The sequence below is a fragment of the Meriones unguiculatus genome, chromosome 16, assembly GCF_030254825.1.
Source record: "Meriones unguiculatus strain TT.TT164.6M chromosome 16, Bangor_MerUng_6.1, whole genome shotgun sequence".
Classification (NCBI taxonomy): Eukaryota; Metazoa; Chordata; class Mammalia; order Rodentia; family Muridae; genus Meriones; species Meriones unguiculatus.
The window spans coordinates 58,107,991-58,129,663 of record NC_083363.1 but is presented as its reverse complement, the minus strand read 5'-3'; the positions used below and the strand labels follow the sequence as shown (position 1 = coordinate 58,129,663).

Below are 21,673 nucleotides of genomic sequence, written 5' to 3'. Positions count from 1 at the left end.
GTATTGTTTTCTTAGTTTATTAAATTCTGATTCAGATTTTAATTTTTTTTTTTTTTTTTTTTGCCATCTACTGGATTTGGGTTTGTTTTGCTTTGCTTTTCTAAATTCTTGAGTTGCATAATTAAGTCCTTTATTTCTACTTTTTCTAGTTTTTTAATGTAAGCACTTAGAGCTATAAATTTAATTGACTTCAGGGTGCTCCAGAAATTTCTGCTGTCCTGTGCTTTTATTTTTATTTAGTTCTAGAATTTTTGATTTAGTCTTTGATCCATTCATCATACAGTAATGAGTTTTTTAATCATGAGTTTGTGTACTTTCTAGAGATTTACTGGCTATAGATTTTAAGTTTTATTGCATTATGGTCAGTTGGGATACATGATGTTGTTTCTGTTTTTCTGAAATTGTTAAGATTTGTTTTGCATGCTAGGATATGGTCTGTTTTTGAGATGCTCTCATGTGCTGAAGAGTAGAATGTGCATTCTCTGGTGTTCATGTGGAATCCTCCATAATCTGTTAAGTCCGTTTGATGTATGACATTATTTAATTCTCATGCTTTTTTACTGTGTTTTTTTTTTTTTTCCTGTTGGAGATAGTGTGGTATTAAAATTGCCTACTATTATTGGATTGATGTTAATCTTTTTTTTTTATTTGAGTAGCAAGTTTTTTATGAAATTTGGTACACCGGAATTTGATGCATATATGCTTAGTTATAATGTCGTTTTGGTTAACAGTTCACTTGAGTAGAATGAAAACTCCTTCCTGTCTTCTGGTTAGTTTCTAGGTTAGTGTGAAGTGTTTGGTGGCTAGAGAGCAGTGCCTGTTTGCTTCCTGATCCATTTACCTGCAGGGCCTTTTCCCATCCTTTCTCTTTGAGGTCGTGTCTCGTTTTAAAGCTGAGATGAGTTTCTTGTATAAAACACAGGTGTGGATTTTTCTTTCTTTCTTTTTTCTGAGACAGGCTTTCTCTGTACAGCCTTGGTTGTCCTAGCTCGTTTTGTAGTCTAGGTTGGCCTTGGACTTACAGAGATCTACCCGTCTCTGCCTCCCAGGTTCTGTAGGGTGTGCCACTATGCCCATCCTCAGTTGTACTTTTTGTTTCATTAATTGTGTCATCATTTGTTTTCTTTTTGCAGATTTTTAGATATCATTATTCATCCTTTCAGGCTGATATTGCTGCTTTCGGTATTATCTTTAGGGTTGGTTTTGTAAACAGGAATTCTTTTAGCCACAGAAAGTTTTCTCCTTCAAGTATGGAGGGTACTTATGCTGGACACAGTAGCCTCGTTTGGCATCTGTAGCCTCTTAGAACTTAGTGTCCATCGCTCCATGATCTTCTGGCTTTCAGAGTTTCTACTGAGAAATCATTTGTTACTCTGGTGGCTTTCCCTTATTATGTGTCTTGTATTTTTTTTCTCTTGTAGCTTTCATACTCTTTCTTGGTTCTGTATGCTCAGTGCTTTAACTATGATATGCTCTGGAAGTTGTTTTCCAGTCTTGTATTTTGGTGTTCTGTGTACTTGTATCTGTGTCTGTTTCTCTCCTCAGTTTGGGGAAGTTTTCTTCTGCGATCTTGTTGAAGATCATCTGGCTTATGCCAATGACCTGGGATTCTTCTCCATCATCTATGCCTATACTTGGAAGATTTAAGTACCACAGATTTTAAAGCCAGAATGTTATGAGGAAGAAAGGAAATCCCCTGTAAATCAATCATATTAGGTTGCAGTGATGTCTATACATCTTTTTGGGATCAGATACATAATCTTATAATACCACAAATATTTAGCTGGTTTTTATGTTCTTTCATGCATACATTTTAAAAACCTAAGTGTCGATTTTTGCTTTTAGGTTTATACTTTTGTTTTTAATAGTGCTGAGGGTTGGATCTTGTGCCTCACATATTATATGCACTCTTCCACTGAGATATAACCACGGCCTTGCATGCATTTTAAAATATATTTATTATCACTGTGAATATGTAGGCTGGTGTGCCATAGTGCCTGTGTCAGGGTTAGAGACAACTTTGTAGTGTTTGGTTTCTGTACCTTAATTTGGGTTTCAAGAAGCTGATTTCAACTAATGAGGCTTGCATTGTAGGAAGCAAGCACCTCTACTCACTGAGCCATCGAGTTGGTTTCCTGTATGCATTACATTTCTTAAACTGTTTATCAGTAAAATGTTAAAAATACATAGGCATAAAACATATGTGCACTTTTCTGTTGTAGAGAGTGTTCTTAATTATTCTCAAGATAGTTTTCCTGAGGATTTGCTAAATAATGTTTACAAAAAATTGATTATTTAAGAATCTCATATCATGCATCGTGATCATGCTGTCCTCCCAGTCCTACCATGTCCTCCCCCTTCTCCTCCATGACCTTCTCCACAACACCCACCCACTTCCCCCACCAACCAAAGTTCATTTTGTGTTATCCATATACTCACTGGATTATGGTCAAACTTCCCTCGGTTCCCTCCACCCCCACCCCAAGGAAGGTGAGTCTTTTTCTACCTGCACACCCATCAGAAGCCACCAATTGTGGAGAGCCCAGCCACTGCTCAGGTTTGCTTCTGCTAAATGTGTTGGTGTGTGCCCTGGGATTTTGTGGATGTAGCTCATGAACACTCAGTAAAAACTCCAGGGGTCCATGATGTGAATGAGATCTGAACTAAGCTGCGGGCACCCTCTGGAGTGTTGCACTCTAAGGCATTCTTCACTGTCAGGGGATTGTTGGTAGTATTGGGGATCTTGGCCTGCTGTCATTACTTTGGATTCATATGTTCTAACATCCATACTTGGCACTGTTGCAGATCTCAGTTTCCAGACTGCTGCCCGCATCTTGGCTGCTCCTGTAGAGTTAGCTTTGGTGGTGATGAAGGATATTAGCCAGAATTTTCCTACCAAAGCCAGGTAACATCCACTAAGGTCGTGATACATACCTGTCATTAACACCATTCCCTGTTAATTGCATGTTTGCATAGAACATGATGTAACTAAAATGTAAAAATGGTTTGAAGGAAACCTGTGTGTAACTGCTGTTGTGACTGGAGTCCTCTTTCTAAGAAGATGACAACATTGTTGGTTGTGTGGTGGAAGAGTGAGGGTTTAGATGTTCTTGGCACTGCCCCACGTATGCCAGATTAGCTAATCTGGAGTTTGGCCCAGACTGCCGTTTTGAGTCTTGATGAAGAAGGGCTCGGTGTGATGAAGAAGGGCTCCGTTCAGGTCTCAGTGGCAGAACACTTGCCTCATTTGCACAAGACCCCAGTACTGCTGAAGAGAGGAAGAAGAGGAGGAGATGATCAGGATCCTGGTTTAGAAACAGACTCAGGGAGACTGACTTGATCTTTATAGCAGAGTATTTTGGATTTTCGGATTGCTATGTTCTGTAATGTTACTTGTCCTATGAATGTAAGGCAAAATTGCCTAAAAGCCAAATTCTTAGAAACTTTTGACAGATGTCTTTGTCTCCAATCACTAAGTGCACTGGTTTAAGTTCCGGCCTGAGGCTTTCATAGGTAAGCTCCTTTTTTACTGTGCAGTGCCTGTGTAAGATTTCTCAGTCCATCATGCTTCTGGCAGACACACAGGCAGGGTTCAGCCTCCACTTACTAGGACAGCAGTCTCTGTAGTGCATCCAGTGCTGGCTGTGAGCACTCAGTGTCACCTGAGGAGTACAGCCACAGGGAAGAACTTGGAAGCAGCTGGACTTGTCACCTGCTGTCAGTCACTGTGCAGCTTTCCTTTGCTGTGTTGTCTTATAGTAATGGAAATCTGTACATTGGTGGGGTGAAATACATTTGCCAGCTGGAGAGCTGCATGGTTTACTAAGTTCTTTTGTAATGTACTGACCATTACTGACCATATGTTTCATGTTTAAAAATAGGGAAATTAAATACCTTTATATGGCATGCTAAGCCAAGCACTGATTGATTATATTTTTATTTTTTTAGAGCAATAACAAAAACAGCTGTGAGCGCACAGCTTAGAGCGGAGGTGGAAGAAAACCAGAAGGTATTAGTAACTGGTAGAAAATACTTAGCTTTCTTTTCTGTGTTGTATCTTTAAAAAAAAAAAATGAAGATACTTGAATTAAATTAGTCTTGTTTAATAAAAGTATTCCATTTAGTAATACTATTATGTAGTATTTTTTTAAAAGGAAAGTTAGGAGAACAGCCTCTCGATTGGGGGTTGGGGTTGGGGTCAATTGGGAGTAGTCTTTTTTTAAGCCTCTTTTCTGAGTAGTCTTTCTTTAAGCCATTTTCATTCCTGCCTGCTAAGGTTACAGGGCAATTGCTATGCTTGCCTGCCTGGCCTTTCTGTGGGTCTGGGGATCTGAATTCCAGTCCTTCTTGCATTGCAAGCACTTTCTTTATCCATTGAGTCACTGCCTGGGCATTCTGTTTTTCTTTTTTGATAAGGGAGCCTTAGCACTTGGCATCCTTGCATGGTCAACATTATAGAAATAGTTGTGTGATCATCAGAATGAAGGAAGGAGGAAAGGGAAAAGATGGCGCCCCAGTAAAGCATCATCTTCACTCACTGTAGTGGATGCTCAGAAGGGTCCAGGAGAAAATATAGACAGGACTCTAAGCCAGCCTCAGCATGTCAGGATGTGCGGGTGATAAACCCCAGGAACAATGAGTGTTTTCTGTGTTTTCAGTATTTCAAAGGAACTATAGGACTACAGCCCGGAGATTCAGCTCTCTTCATCAATGGACTGCATATTGATTTAGATACCCAGGATATATTCAGGTACGGGTAATAATCTCTCTGTCTGTCTGTAAGGTTTTATAACTGTTGTCTTGAGGTTTGTGTTTCTCCTCGATGTGGCATGAGCTTATAATGCTCGCTGGAGGTGGCCCATGCTGTGACTGGGGCAGGCAGTGGCATGATCCTTTGCCATCTTGTAGAACAATGCATGTGCAAGGCTTGAGTGATTTTTTTTTTTTTTTTTTGACAGGGTTTCTCTGTTTTAGCCCTGGTTGTCCAGGAACTCACTCTGTAGACCAGCCTGGACTTGAACTCACAGAGATCCACCTGCCTCTGCCTCCAGAGTTCTGGGATTACCACCACCGTCCAGCTGGCTTGAGTGTTTTTTATTAAGGATGTCTCTTTGGAGCTGTAGTTTTCTTGTTAAGTGTAGAAGCATTGGAAAGAGCTTTTGATTCTGAGAAGCATGAAGTAATCATAGTTCCTCCTCTCCTGTTTCACAAGGCATTAAAAAAACAATATTTTTTTTTTTTTTTTTTTTTTAATATTCACTTTAAAAAATTGTTAGGTTTTTGAGGCAGGGACTTACTAGCTCAGGCTGGTCTCCCAGCTTTCTGAAGATGACCTTGGCTGATCCTTCTGCCTCTGCCTGCTAAAGGCTGGGATGACAGGCATGTAACACAACATGTGGCTTTGGATACTTGTCTTTTCTTGTTGTTCATAAAATGGAATGAAGTCTCGTGGAGCCCTAAATTGTCAGTATGCATTTGGGGCAGTGGACAAGCAGAACTCAGATTATATCCACGGAATTAATAGCAGTACAGTTATTGCTATGATTTTATAATAGTAAAAACAAAAGCGGTTGTTACTGCTTTAGGAGAAATAGTTTTACAGTGTTATCTTTGGAATTAACAGAAGTAACCTGGGAATTAACTTCACACCCATTTGTGTTATAATAGATCTAGTGATAAGTTAGTAAAATGAATATTTAGAATATTGTTCATCATGTGTCTTTGTTGAGTAAATTAAAAAAATAATTCAGATTATTGGAAACTAAGAGGTTGATTGTTACAATCTTAAATAATACAGAGTATAAGGAATAGAGTATAATACAGAGTACAATTAAATACAAAGTATAATTCAGACTATAAATAAAGTTTCAGTCACCTTGTTAGCTTCTCATCTCTTCTGCTCCCAGGAGACTTTTCCATTCTCATTGTGTGTGTATGTGTATACCTGTGCCTGATAGTAGAACACACATTGAAGATATAATGTGCTCTCTGTGTTTGTGCTCTCTGTGTTTTTAAATTTTAAGATAATTATGGATTCATATGGTGTACCTCCATTCAGTCCCTGGATTCCATGTAAAGGTGGAAGGACAGAACTGAATCCACAAAGTTTTCTTTTGATCTCACATGTGCAGAAGCACATACATATACAGTAAATAAGTAAATTTATTAAAAAAACAAACAAAACATGTGGTATAGGGCTGGGAGCTGGCTTAGTCATTGAAGTGCTTGGGCCCTGAGATCCTACATAAAATGCTAGGTTTTGTGGCACACACAGTCCTACTGCTGGGGAGGTGGAGACAGGAGGATCTGTGGAGCATTCTGGCTAGCTAGTCTTGCTGGATCAGTAAACTTCAGGATCAGTGGGAGAGAGATTCTGCCTCGAAAAATAAGGTGGAGAGCCACAGAAGATCCTAACGTTGACCGCTGGCCACCATGCTCACATACAACATGTGTATACACATTCCTCCACCCACATATCTTGCAGTATGAACTATGCATTGAGGGCTGTTTCATTATTTATACAGAGATAACCCAAGTTTATATTGAGAGATAATTGCGCATCCACTGAGAACGTCAGTCAACAGGACCAGGAAAGCACGCCCTCCTGCTGGCCACCATCCTCTGACAGATGAAGAAGCGGAGGAGCTCTGTTCTCTTGGATCTTCAGTTGATTTGCTTTAGCACTCAATTTTGAGCTGATAGGTTTTGTTTTTTTTTTCACAGTAGAGCTTTCTTAAGTTTTCTTCCCCTCCTAAATCTCATCAGGCTGTGTGTGTGAGCTGTATGTTGTGAATAGAATGCTGGCCTCCGCTGCTGGGCAGGTGCTCTACCCCCATGTAATTTCCCACGCTCAGCTAGACGTCCTGTTTTTCCCGCAGTCTGTTTGATACACTGAGGAATGAAGCCCGGGTAATGGAGGGTTTGCACACACTGGGGATAGAAGGCCTTTCTCTGCACAATATTTTGAAGCTGAACATCCAGCCCTCTGAGACCGACTATGCCGTGGACATCAGGAGTCCTGCTATCTCCGTGAGTACTCACTTGGAGTGGTCCTGAGGCTTTCTGCTCAGGCCCCTTACAGCTTTTTAACTTGTGTTTTATCAAAGTTTAAAAGTTTATTATGTGAGACTGTATTTTGTAATAAAATGACCCATTCCATCTGTCTGTCTGTCTATCTGTCTCTTTCTGGGATTAAAGGCATGCACCACCACTCTGGGAATAAGATAGGTTTTCACATGCTCTAAAAAATTGTTTTTGAACCATTCTGAGGAAGAAGCATTTTTCTAGGGCTGGAGAGATGATTCAGCAGTTAAGAGCCTATACTGCTCTAGCCGAGGACCTGAGTTCAGTTCCGGAACTCATGTGTGGTGTTCTATAATCACCTGTGACTTCAGCTCTAGGGGGATCAGATAGCTCTAGCCTGTGGGCACCTGCCCTTGTGCACATACCTATATAAAACTCAAAGAATTAAAAAAAAAGAAAAAATGAAAATAAATCTTAAACGAGCATCTACTCCATCATGTTATAGTCATGGGATTCAGTTGAACGTCTTGGGAAACAGTGTTTGGGCTTTCCCATTTTTGTCTAAGTTTTCTGTGACTTTATGACAACATGCATAATTTGAAACTATTATTAGGGCATATGTTCCCAGTCAGTAGCATTATTTAAAAGGACCTTATTATCTGCATGATCTCTGTGTCTCTGTCATCTGTAAAAAGAATGTGGGAAATGGTGGCACTTAATCTTTCCCCTTGGTTTCGGTCCAGCCTTCTTTTAGAGGCATTTTCTTGAAGAGAGATCATACCGTGCACTGGGCATGTCCGTCCTGCAGCCTGGCAGCCACATGTGTCCCAGGATAGCCATGGATACAGCCCAGTGTATTCATAGATGTGAAAGCCTCTTTACCACCATTCTCACTTGGTGATATAACCATTGTGTGTTTTTGATGCATATGGTTTGATTTCAGACAAAATGGTTTTGCTTATAAAGAATAAAGAAAATAACATAATAAAGAGATTAATAACCATAATTTTTTTATTTTCACAGTCTGGTTTGTTGGTGTTTTACATCTACATCCTTTTTTCCCCATAACTCCAATTTTATTTTCATACTCATCCCTAAGGGCTTCATTCTCCACACTCTTTTTATAGATGACAAGGCCCAGATAGCTCATACAGCAAATAATAATTAAAGTCCTTTTAAATCAGGTAATTAAGAACATTTTAATTGTGTTTTTAAATTATTCATACTGCCAGGTATGGTGGCACAAGCCTTTTTAATCCCAGCAGTCAGGAGGCAGAGGCAGGTGGATCTCTGTGAGTTTGAGGCCAGTCTGGGCTACATAGTGAGTTCTAGGACAGTCAGGGCTACATAGTAAGACCCTGTCTCAAAAAACAGAACAAACAAGCAAATTCCCATTGCTAGAAAATCTTTCATTTAACAAGCTTTTAAAAAGACTTGTAGAGAGGACGCTGGTTTGAAAGGTCTTTAGGTTTATTAGGTTGATTAGACTAAACTGAGAACTGCAGATACCAACATTGTGTGAGGGTTCCCCTTGCTACGTTTTTAAGATGTATTTTTAAAATATTTACTTAATTTTTTTTTAAAGAACACCATTTATACCTTTATAGCTCAAAATTTAAGATATATAAAAGGTGTCTTAGTCATGGTTTCTTTTGCTGTGATGACCAAAAAGCAAGCTGGGGAGGAAAGGGTTTATTTGGCTCACACTTCCACAGCACTGTTCATCACTGAAGAAAATCAGGACAGGACTCAAGCAGGGCAGGAACCTGGAGGCAGGAGCTGATGCAGAGACCATGGAGGGTGCTGCTTACTGCTTGCTCCTCATGGCTTGCTCAGCCTACTTTCATATAGAACCCAAGGCCACCAGCCCACACCCTCTGTGGGTGGAGCCCTCCCCCATTGATCATAGAAAATGGCCTACCTCTGGATCTATGGAGGCATTTTCTCAGTTGAGCTTCCCTCTTTTCAGAGAACTTTTAACTTGTGTCAGGTTGACATAGACTAGCCAGCACGGAAGGTACATAGTAGTTTCCTCACTGGCCATCTTTCCTCCCAGAGGTAGCTAGCATGAACAGTTGCTTGTGTATCCTCCCAGGGCATGCCGCACACACAAGCAGGAAACTATCTTCATATTTCTTCTGCTCTCTTATCCAAACAACATGTGTTTACTGTTCATGTGTTTTTCTTTCTGCCTTCCTATTGTTGGAGATACTGCCATTTTGGGTCTCTCTGTGCCCGATCCCCCTGTACGTGTGAGAATTCAGTTGGGATGGCTACCTGGATGTGAAGTACTTGGTGGTTCTATTCGGGTCTTCAGTTTTATTCTGTCTACTTTTTTAAATGAGTGTTGCAGACACCACCATAGCCTGCGGGTTCCTGTGTGTTCTATGTGTTTGCCTAGTCTTAGGTATTGACAAACTGTTAACTTTTTCCAATTTAATGAATGGGATGTTTCCTTGTGGTTTTGTTGACCTTCCAGTTTGAGATTGAAGTTGTATATCTTCCTTATATTAACTGACCACTCGTGATTCCTGTGTAGATTTATTATTTTTATTTTTGTCTCATTTCCTGTGGATTCCTTGATTCTTTTTAATTGTATTTATTGCTACTGGTTGTGTTGATTGCAGATAGCTTTACCTATTTTATGGCTGTGTTGTAGTTACTCATTTTTGTATTCAATCTTGTGTATTTGACAACAGTCTTGTCTCTTACGCTTTTGTACTTAGTGGAGACAAGGTCTTGTAAAGCTCAGGCTGCCAACTCTTTATGGACAGCTGAATACCTGATTGTCCTGTCTCTACCTCCCGAGTGCTGGGATTATGGGCATGTGCCACCATGCCCATCTACTGAGTGATTATTAAAGTCTCGTTAGTGTCCTTTTCCGTCAATGGCTAATGTGCGTGCATGCTGTGGTTTTTGTTCAAGTGGGTCAACAACCTAGAGGTTGACAGCCGATACAACTCGTGGCCCTCGAGCTTGCAGGAGTTGCTTCGCCCCACCTTTCCTGGCGTGATACGGCAGATCAGGAAAAACCTGCACAACATGGTGAGTGAGACTCCCGCCTGCTCCTCCTTGCTGCCTCTTACTCTTCCATCAAAAATAGAATGCTCGCCTTTCTCTTTATTTGAGCACAGTGTTCAGGCAGAAAGAGCTTTGGAGCATGTTCATGTGACGTCAGTGGGACTGAAGTTTTACACTGGGCCACTTTATGTTTTTACATTTTAGACTTTGCTTTCCGAGGGCAGTTTTAGGTTTATAGAAGGGCTGTATGGGTTTTGAGATAGTTTTTGTTTTTTATTCAAAAGATATGTGTCTACTGCTTTTATATCTTATTATTTGTATATATGTTAATTGGCTTCTTTTTACTTAAAGTTACAACTTGGTCATTGGGTCAGATTTTTAATCTTAAATAAAAGAAAGGAGGTGACATAAACCTAGTGGGACACTTGGGAACTGTACTTGAGAAACGAATGCATCAATACCTCACTCAGTGGACGCAGTTGTAATTCCCAGTGTGTCCTCAAGGCCATGAGATATTTTGGTCCCTATGTTAGGACTCCTGGTGTGATACCCCCACTTGCTCTTTCTTGTGAAACATTGACTTTAATTAGGGCATTCAGTTTGTTCCCATTGCTGTGATAAACTCCATGACCAAAAGCAAGGAAGGAGTTTATTTCCTTACAGCTGATCCTTCACTGTGAATGGAAATTAGGTCAGGAAGTCAAAGCAGGAACTAAGCGGAGGCCATGGAGGGAAGCGGCTTACTGCTTTGCCCTCATGACCTGCTTCCCCTGCTTTCTTATACAATCTAGGATGGCACTACCCACAGGGGGATAGGCTCTTCCACCCCAATCGTAAATCAAGAAAATACCCTCACAGATTGCTCACATATGGAGGCATTTTATTTTATTTGAGGGTTCTGAAATTACTCTAGCTGTGTCAGTTATTAACAAAACAGGAACTAACACAACTGACACATTATCACCTTGACACACAAACACATCACTATTAAACCGTAAACTTTCCTTTCTTGTCTGTTCCTATGATGTTATATTAATACCACAATATTAAACATAGCAAATCCTTGAAAGTTCCACTGTCTTTAAAAAATGCTGATGCTTTTAAAGTTCAAGTTCTCTTTAAAATATCCAACATCTCTTTAAATGTCTAGAGTCTCATCAATAGTAATCTCCTATAAAAAAAATAAATTATGAGTTTTCTGGGTTCAGGGGAAGAACCAATCACAGTCACATCAAAGCAAACTCAAATTTCTGACTGTCACCAGTGAAATCTTCTCTTACTTCCACAATCTTTGCATGTTGAGGGTGGCAGATGCTGTTTTTACGTATAAGCCTCTTATATGTGGTTTGGTAGCATTTTGAGAAAGATTGGCCTCAGTGGTTGACAATTCATGTCATTTCTCTTGGCCCAGGAATGCTTGATTGCCATTTCATAGGTTCTTTTTCTTTTTCCTCTGGCAGGTTTTTATTGTTGATCCTGTACATGAGACCACATCCGAATTGGTTAGCATAGCTGAAATGTTTCTCAGCAATCACATACCACTCAGGTAACACTGGGTCATTTGGCTGAGGTTTGGTTTGTTATTTGGATTACATGACTGGTTTCACTAATTGTAGTATAATTAATAGTGGATTCGCTAATGGCAGTTTTATCTTCTGCTTGGTAAGATGCCTGTGTCTTTTGGGACTGAGAATTTAATTCTCAACACGGAGATGCTTACCACCATTGAATTATTAACAGCTAGCCGTGTAAAAATAGTTTGTGGTCTTCACTTGCTTCCTATTGGAAGGGAGTTTTCCTAGATGCTTATCTAGATAGAAAAGCTTGCTTCTATTTCAGCAGATAGTGCTTTGCTAGTGGCTTTTGTTAGGTTTTCAAGAACTAAATGCTTTAGATTGTTACATAGCCTTCTATAGATTCTATAGATACAGACAGATGTTATATTGGCATGTCTGCCTACTGGACACCATGTAGCTAGGTTTCCCCTGTTTTTTTCTTCTTTCTAAATAAATAAATAAATAAGAATATAAAACACAATACATATGTTTATGTGTTAAGATAATTTCACTTACTATGATAATTCTTGTAATTTTACAAGTAGATAAAATTTGAGTTCCTTTTTGTCTTGTTTTGTTTTTAAGACAGGGGCTTACTATGTAGCTCTGACTCTTCTGGAACTCACTGTGTAGACCAGGCTGGCCTTGAACTCAGAGATCCACCTGCTTCTGCCTCCCAAGTGCTGGGATTAAAGGTGTGTACCTCTACACCTGCTGAAACTTGAGTTCTTAAAAATGAAGACACTAATGGAAAAAAGAGCTTCTACTAAACATTCTGATGTGTTCACCACCTAATACTGAACGAAATGTGGTCTGCTTGTATGAATGCTATCGGCCCTGTTTGTCTTCTCGCAGCAAAACTTTCGCATGCCTTTAATGGCTGTAAGAGTTAATCAAGCTCTTTAGGAAACATGGAACTGTGTGGGAAGGACCTGGGTTTTCCAGGAGCTTTGAAAAAATGAGGATTATCAAGATCAGAAAAAGCAGAGATTATTGAGTGCAATGAAATTTTCATTTATATTTGAATACCACCTGACAAATGGCGAAAAATTTTGCTAAATTATAACTATAGCTATGTTTTATATAAAGGGGAATCTGCAAACATGTAAATTGATTCATGGTACACAGTGGACACTAACTAAACATTTGTTCAGTTGTACTGAGGGACAGGAAGATTACAAATGTAGGGGGGAAAGGTGCTTGAGCCCTGGAGAAATGAGAGGTGTCATGTGAGCATTGAAGAGGAGCCTGGCTGATAGGTAGATTTTACTCTCGGTGTGGGGAATCTGGTTCTCCCTGTGGTATTGATAAAGCTCTGGAAAGGAGGCAGACATCTCCAGGGTTATCTAGTAAGGGAGGGATCCAGGACACACAGAAGCCTCAAGTTTTTGCCTGACCTAAAGAAAAGCTGACGCCCAACTAGACACTGGCCATGGGAAGTTTTAAAGAGATAATGATCATGCTCTGGTGATATAATTAGGTGTCAAATGGTATGTGTGCCTACCTAAAGATGATTAGGCCTTTCTTTCCAATTACATAGTTTATGTCATGAGTGAAGTTTTAAAAAATAAGAGTTAACCTGAAAACAAATCTGTGTACACATGCCTGCATACAGGCACATACACATCACTCAATAACCAATGTTAACTTCTGGTTTTGAGATAGGCTCTTACTATGTAGAGCAGGCTGACATAGGACTCAGCGATACCCTCCTGCCCCTGCCTTTGCTGCTCAAGTGCTGAGATCATAGGCATGTGCTACCACATCCGGCCTGCTATTAACAGTTCATATTTGACAAATATGTTCCTGTTACTTACATTTTTATACTTAGTGTCACCATCGCTTGCTCATACTCACCTCCATCAGTCTGTGTTCTTCTCTTCTGCTGCTGTCCCCTTCCCCATGCTTCTGTCTGTATTGTTCTTGTGTGTATGTGTGCCTTCTTGTTTGTGCTACTGTTGCCGTGATAAGACACCATGACCCAAAGCTACTTGTAGAAGAAAGGCTTTATTTCAGCTACAGCCCATCATCATAGGCAGCTATGGCAGGAGCCCTCAGCAGAAACTAAAGCAGAGACCACATGGCAATGCTTCTTACAGGCGTGCTTCTTCTGGCTTGCTCAGCCAGCTTTTGTATCAGCTAGCCCACTTGCCTAACATGTACCACCCACAGTGGGATGGATGGTCCTTCCCATATCAATCCGCAGTCAAGAAAAGTCGTACAGATGTGACTACAGTCTAACCCGGCAGGCAGTCCCTGAGTTGAGGCTCCTTTTCCCAGTTGTGTCAAGTTGACAACAAGAATAGCCCTCTCTTGCAATTTATGTTTTATATGCAACCCTTCCCACCGTGTGTATGGACTCATGTGCCCGTGCATGCATTTTAATTCAGAGTCTGGCTTATTTTGTTTAATATTCTCTCCCATTCCACCCATTTCTGTACAGGTCTCATAATTTCACTTTGCTGTTGAATCAAATTCCATTGTGTACAGTTATCAAAACTGGGCTTGGTGGTGCATGCTTTTAATTCTAGCATATGGGGGGTAGAACCAGGTGTGTGTCTGTGAGTTTGAAACCGCCTGATCTACAAAGTGAGTTCCAGGAGACCCTGAACTATATAGTGAGACCCTGCTTCAAAATAACAACAATGGAAGAAGAAGCCCCCTTAGCTGGGCCTGCTGATACAGGCCTGTATTCGCAGCACTTGGGAGACAGAGGCAGGAGAATCCCAAGTTTGAGACCAGCCTGGGATTTATAGGTTATAGATATAGATTATACATAGTTTGTTTCAGTGGAACCTAATAAATAAGTAAAAACCAAATCGTGTTGATAGCTGGTTCATTGTTGATTTTGCTCATGCTATGGATTTTGGCAGATAAATATATTAACACTATCAACTGTAGTGTCATACTAGCTAAAATCCCTGCTGTAAAAGTCCCCTGTGCCTCCTGTTTGCCCTTCCCTCCATTAACTTGAATCTTTGGACACTACTGATTTTAACTGTCATCATAGTTTTTTATCTTTTTCAGAATGTCACATAATTACAGCTATATAGCTCTTTAGACTGACTTATTTCATTTGGCAATGAGCAGTTCAGGTTATTTAGTTGTGAGAATTGATACATAATTTTATCCATCCATTGATCCATCTATCCAACTATCCATCAGTGTAATCCAGACTGGCCTAGAATTGCTGATTCTCCTGACTCAGCTTCCCATGTGCTTGGGTTACAGGCATGTGCCACCACCCTAGTCTCCTAATTTCTTTTAATCACTGAGTAGTATTTCACTATGTGATTATACCACAGTTTGTTTATCCTTTCACCTTTGAAGGACATTGTTTTAGTCTGCTTTCTATTGCTCTGGGAGACACCATGACAGAAGCAACTTGGGCAGAAAAGGATCTATTTCATCTTACAGTTTACAGTCCATCACGAAGTCAGGGCAGGAACTCTAGGCGGGTACCTGGAGGCAAGAACTGAAAAAAGCCATGGAGGAATGCTGCTTACTGGCTTGCTCCTGGAGTCTTGCTCAACTTGCTTTCTTATGTAACCCAGAATGACCTACCAGGGGTTGGCACTGCCTGTAGTGGGCTAGCTCTCCCATATCAACCCTGATCAAGGAACTGCCCATTGACATGCTCATAGGACAGTATTCTGGAAGTCATTCCTCAACTGAGACCTCCCTCTCCCCAGGTATAGCTATGTTTCTGTCAAGATGACAAAAGCTTACCAGCACAACGGACACTTTGTCAGCTTAACACACAAATATGTCACTATTAAGTCATAACCTTTCCTTTCTTTTTTGTCCCAAGATCTCATGTTAATGTTAATATAACATTTTAAAGTTCAGTCTAACTTTTAAAAATTATACAGTCTTTGAAAATTCTTTACTTAAAAGTTTAATGCTGGGCTGGAGAGATGGCTCAGAGGTTAAGAGCATTGATTCTTCTTCCAGAGGTCCTGAGTTCAATTCCCAGCAACCACATGGTGGCTCACAACCATCTATAATGTGATCTGATGCCCTCTTTTGGCATGTAGTTGTGCATGCAGATAGCGAATTCATATACATAAAACAGATAAAGCATTAAAAAAAAAGTTCAACCTCAGGGTCTAGAGAGATTTCTCGCAGTTAGACCATCGACTGCTGTTCCGGAGAATCCAAGTTTGATTGCCAGCACTCACAACAGGAGCTCACAACTACCTGTGACTGCACTCCTGTGAACATGCCTCCCCACAATGCACATAACTAAAAATAAATATTTCTACAGATTCATTGTCTTCAGAATATCTAGCATCTCTTTAAAAATCCAGACCCTCAGCTGTGAGCTTCTATAAAGTAAAAAAGAGGTACATATTTCTTATTCCAAGAAGGAAGAACTAGGGAACAGTTACAGTCAGGTCAAAACAAAATCAGAATCCAACAGTGTAAGTAGCTCAGTGTCTGATATCTAGGACTCATGATTTTCTGGGCCCCAGAAGGCGTGGGCAGCCCCACTCGTTAGGTCTGCCATGCACAGCACACAGCTTTTCTTACCGACTCAGACGAACCTCACTTCGCTGTTGGGTTCTCGGTGGTCATCCCACAGAGCTGCCATCTCCAGTATGCTGGCGCTCTACTGTAGCTGAGGGTACATGTTCTCTCCATTGCCACTTCATTCGTGAGGTCTCTACTGCAGCTAAGGCTGCGTCTCACCCTTGGACTTTTAGCTTCTCACAGTGCAAGCCTCAGCTTCTTCATGACTCTTTAGCGCTGGGTCTCCACCTCTGGCCTCTCCTGGCTTCTCCCTGCACCGGGCCTCAGCTGCTTTACCTGACCTGTTCATGCCTTCAAACCAGGACCGTGTGTGAGACTCTTCCCCAGCATCATATTTGGCTGTCAGCTTGGGATGCAGCCTTGGTCCTCTGTACCACAGTGTCTCTATGCTGACCCTTCAGAAACTGAAGATCTTTACCTCTGTCATGCTGGTCTCTTATGAACCACAGCTGATCTTTTAGCCTCAGCTAACATCAGTTGTCAAAAGAAAGCCAAGGTTTCACTTAAGTGGTTCTGGTCTCTTGTTAAACACAGTTGATTCTTCTGCTGACCAGAAACCACATATCATAATTCAGAATACTTACATAAATAGTCCTGACAGAGTTTTTGCTTCTCTGAAACTTTACAAGCTAGGCATTTCTTTCAACTATCTTATCTTCCTAGCTTTCACAGAACAGCCCATTAAACTTTGAACACTCAATGTTTTTTTCAGCCTTGAGTTCTAAATACTTCCACAATCTTCCCCAAATCTACATGGCCATGTGTCACAGCAGTACCCACTAATCCTGCTACCACTTTCTGTTTTCATTTGCTTTCTGTTGTCAAAAGAAACCCAGGGAGGAAAGGGCGCATTTCATCTTACTGCTCACAGTCCTGCATGAAGACCAGTCAGAGCAGGGGTTCTGGGCAGGAACGGGAGCAGAGAGCATGGAGGAACGCCTGCCCACTGTCTCGTTCCCCAGGGCTTACTCAGCTCATCGTCTTACACAGCCCAGGACCACCTGGCCCGCACTCTCAGGAGGCCAGGTCCTCCCACAGGAATCCTTCATTCCTGCAGGGTGCTGCAGGGTGGTGGAGGATGGACGTAGTTCTTCACTTGCTTAGCTCGTGGTGGTGATGACCTGCTAACCAGAGCCTGCAAGCTGTTTTTTCCAAATCTGAGCAGTCGTTACTGAAGCACCGACAATGACTTGGGAATCCCCGTTGCTTTCAGTGCTTGGCCATTCCAGTAGATGTATAGTGATAAGTCATGTTTATTTATGATTCTATAATGGTAGTGATCTTACTGTTTCATTTTGTGAGGGTCTACTCAGAAATGTTCATCATTTATTTGTTCATATGGCCTTTTGAAGACATTACCTTGCTGTGTAGCCCAGGCTGACTTGAAACTCAATATGTAGCTTGGGGTTAACCTCAAACACCTTGTCCTGCTGCCTCAGCTCTCCCAGGTGCTGGGATTACAGGTGTGCGCTACTATGCCCAGCTTCTTTAGCCTGTTTAAAAACTTTGTTGTTTAATACTGACTATCAAGAGTCATTTTTGTATTTTGGATACCTGTTATTTTTCAGATGGGTGTTATTCAAAAGTTTGCTTGCTAGTCAATGGTTTTTCTTTTCCTTCTCTTGTTAGTTTTTTTTTTTTTTTCTTCTTCTTCTTCTTCCACCAAAGCAGGTATCTTGTTTTGGTTCTGTGTGGGTTTGGGATTTTCAAGGCAGTGTCTCACCATGTGGCTCTGCTTGTCCTAGAACTATGTAGACCAGGCTGGCTTTGACCTCACTTCTGCCTCCTGGGTGCTGGGATTAAAGGCACACACTGCCATGTCTAGCTTTTATACTGCTTTAGTTATATTTAAAATTTTTTTCTCTCTTTTTTTAATTAAAATTTTTAAAATTCTTTATTAATTATACTTTATTCACTTTGTATTCCCCGAGTGGTTCCCTTTCTCCTCCCATCCCAATCCCTCCTTTCCTCCACCCTCTGCATGCATGCCCCTTCCCAAGTCCATTGATGGGGGGGGTGTCTTCTTTTCCTTCCTAGTCTATTAGGTCTCATCAAGAGTGGCTGCACTGTCTTCTTCTGTGGCCTGGTAATGCTGCTTCCCCCTCAGGGGGAGGTAATTAAAGAGCAGGCCAATCAGTTCATGTCAGAGGCAATCCCTGTTCCTATTACAGTGGAACCCACTTGGACACTGAACTGCCATGGGCTACATCTGTGCAGGGGTCTTAGGTTATCTCCATGCATAGTCCTTGGTTGGAGTATCAGTGTCAGGAAGGATCCCTGTGCGCAGAATTTTTGGTTGTGTTGCTTTCCTTGTGGAGTTCCTGTTCTCTCCAGATCTTACTGTTTCCCACTTCTTTCCTAAGATTCCCTGCACTCTGCCCAAAGGTTGCCCATAAGTCTCAGCATCTGCATTGATAGTCTGCAGGGCAATATTTAAAATTTTTAACTCCCCAATTTCTGGGGTTTTAAAATGAGTTTATTTATTCTGTATGTGTATGTGCCTGTCTGTTTGTGTGTGCACCGCATATCTGCAGTATCTACAAAGGCCAGAATTGGACACCGTATACCCTGCAGCTTGAGTTCCAGGTGCTTCTGAGCCATCCGAGTCTGGTGCTGGGATTAGAACCCAGGTGCTCTGTGAGAGCAGCCAGTGCTCTTCATAGTTGAGCAGTTTCTACTGTCTTCCAGTTGATAGGCAGAACAGAATTTCTACCTATCACTGTAGCAGTGTTCTTCCTGTCGGTGAAGAAATAAAGACTCTGAAACAGGTTTATCTGGGGAAAAGCCTGACTTGTTCTGTGACCCGACTCTTGTATTTGTAAATGGTGTGTGTGCCATCGGCAGTGTTGTTTAGGGTGGGGGTGAGCCGAGCTTCGAGGTTAGGGCTGGACAATGGCCCCACCCACCTCCAGCTGATTGCATTCTTTAAGTGCCTTTCTTCTTCTTCCCCTCTGCAGGATTGGTTTTATCTTTGTGGTCAGTGACTCTGAAGATGTTGATGGGATGCAAGATGCTGGAGTTGCTATTCTGAGAGCATATAATTATGTTGTCCAAGAAGTGGATGCTTATCATGCCTTCCAGACTCTCACACATGTATGTTTTTGTTCAAAATGGCAAATACTTTTTTAAGTTTGACTTACTCTAAAACAGTTTGTGATAGGAATATTTTGTTTTTCTGTAAAAAGAAAAAGTGAAGTAAATTCTTACATGAATTCTTATATTTTACATTTCAGGATTCTTTATACCTTATTGAGTCACTGATATGAATGTAATATATTGCTGTGGGTTTTAAAAAATTGTTTAGAATTTGTTATTATGGGGTGGGCCATGTATATGCTACAGTACCTGTATGGAGGTCAGAGGACAACTTTCCAAGTGAGTTCTCTTTTTCTATCATAGGGTCTAGGGCTCAAACTTGGGTATCAGGCTTGTTGAGCAATTTCTTTTACTTGCTGAGCTACAGTGCTAGCCGTTAGATGCAGTGCTTTAGGAGTCAGAGGTGTATTATAGTACTCTGTCCTTCGGTTATTGGACACCATCAGTCAGTGCCTGTGGGCAGTGTGATGTTCTCTACTTGCTTTTAAACCAGTCTTTTCTCTTTTGGGACCATCTTATGATTTCTTTTTCCTCTTCCTTGTTTCTTTTTCTTCTTCTCCCTCTTCTTTATCCTTTTCCCCCTCTTCTTTCTTTTCCTCTTCTTCTTCCTCCTTCTCCTTCTTCTCCTCCCCTCCTCCTCCTTGTCTTCATCCTCCTTTTCCTCCCCCTCCCTGTCCTCCTCATCCTCCTTTTTGGCCTCTTTCTCTTCCATCTCCCCCCCCCCCTTTGCCTTCTGCTCCTCTTCATCCTCCTGTGTCTCATATAGCCAGGGCTAACCTTGAAACACTAAGTAGTTGAGGATGACCTTGATCTCTTGGTTCTCCTGCCTTTACTTCCCCACTGCTTGTGTGCCAGGTGTGCAGCACCACACATGGTTGCTTTCTTTCCCTCTGAGATAAGGTCTTTTTGCATATCCCAGGCTAGCCCAAGATCTGGCTCTACCTCTGTCAGCTTCCCAGGTACTGGCTCTCTCAGGCGTGTTCCACCACATCTGGCTTCTGGTACTTCTTAAAGCATTTTCGATAGAATGTATTTATGAATGGATGAGATCTGTAGTTCCAGTAATCAGGTGCAGGGGAATCTTTGTGAGTTCAAGGCCAGCCTGATATATAACTAGTTCCAGGTTAGCCAGGACTTCATGATGACACTCTGTCCTTAAAAAAAAAAAAAAAAAGGCAAGAAAGAAAACTGTGGGGTTCCTAATCAGAGGTCCCTTATGAGGGATATTGAAATGGTAGTGTTGCTAAGAAGCTCCAGTTTGATTTTTTTTTTAAGAAGAATATTATTTTTTAATGTGTTTAGAGATTTTATCACATTTGAAATTTGGATTTAATTAATTAATGTAGTTGATGACCCTGTTTTTCTTTCTTTAGATCTATAACAAGGTGAGGACTGGAGAAAAAGTGAAAGTTGAACATGTGGTCAGTGTCTTGGAGAAGAAATACCCATACGTTGAAGTGAATAGCATTCTGGGGATTGATTCTGCTTACGATCAGAACCGGCAGGTAACACATTCTTTAGAAGTTCTTATTTCTCTGGTATTTTACCTTGACTGTAGCACCAGGCTGTCCTTCTTGGGTTGGATGGTGTCTGTAGTGGGCTATTGATATTGTAAAATGAAAATTTGAAAACAGACATCTTGTTACTTATTTTTGGAGACAGGATCTCACTGTGCAGCCTCTGGCTGGCCTGAGCTCACAGAGGGCAGCTAGCTCTACCCTGTGAGTGCTGGGAATTAAGGCTTGCTGCTGCCACCACAACTGGCCTCACTTATCAATCTTTGAAAAGTAATTATATTTCAGAAAATAGTATATATTTTTCTAAACTTGTATGTTAACTTTTAAACTGGAAACAGTTACTTTTTTTTTTTTTAAGATTTATTTATTTATTATGTATACATTGTTCTGCTGTGTGTACACTTGCAGGACAGAACTGGGCACCAGATCTCACTATAGATGGTTGTGAGCCACCATGTGGTTGCTGGGAATTGAAGTTAGGACCTTTGGAAGAGTAGCCAGTACTCTTAACCTCTGAGCCATCTCTCTAGCCCTGGAAACAGTTACTTTTTCATAAGATAGTAGTTGTGCTTGTAGAAGTATGTTCTGGATAGAACCTATCAGAAGTATAGAACCAGAACATAATATATACCATATTGATTTTATAGCATTATTCAGGCCCCAGATGGTATGTTTTAAAAAATGTAATACCTAGCTGAGAGTGGTGGTACACACCTTTAATCCTAGTACTTAGGAGGCAGAGGCAGGTAGATGAGCTCTGAGTTCAAGGCCAGCCTGGTGTTTAGAGGGAATTCCAGGGCAACCAGGATTACACAGAAAAATCCCTTATCTTGAAAAACAAACAAACAAAAAAAGTAGAAGAAGAAAGAGAATTGCTTGTTGATACAGGTGCTTTCTGCACAAGCCTGGCAACCTGAGTGAGGCTCC

The 21,673-nt window shown here is 41.0% G+C and overlaps 1 protein-coding gene across 3 annotated transcripts in view; it reads left to right on the top strand.

Annotated features, from left to right (window-relative positions):
- Positions 1–21,673, top strand: part of Uggt1 (UDP-glucose glycoprotein glucosyltransferase 1) — a 112,207-nt gene that overhangs the window by 30,684 nt on the left and 59,850 nt on the right. For all 3 annotated transcript variants that reach the window (XM_060369855.1, XM_060369853.1, XM_060369854.1), the window contains 8 exons: positions 2,806–2,905; positions 3,949–4,009; positions 4,659–4,750; positions 6,879–7,029; positions 9,949–10,068; positions 11,505–11,590; positions 19,091–19,226; positions 20,603–20,734. In XM_060369855.1, coding sequence (XP_060225838.1) covers positions 2,806–2,905; positions 3,949–4,009; positions 4,659–4,750; positions 6,879–7,029; positions 9,949–10,068; positions 11,505–11,590; positions 19,091–19,226; positions 20,603–20,734 — 878 coding nt within the window. The remainder of the gene's footprint in view (positions 1–2,805; positions 2,906–3,948; positions 4,010–4,658; positions 4,751–6,878; positions 7,030–9,948; positions 10,069–11,504; positions 11,591–19,090; positions 19,227–20,602; positions 20,735–21,673) is intronic.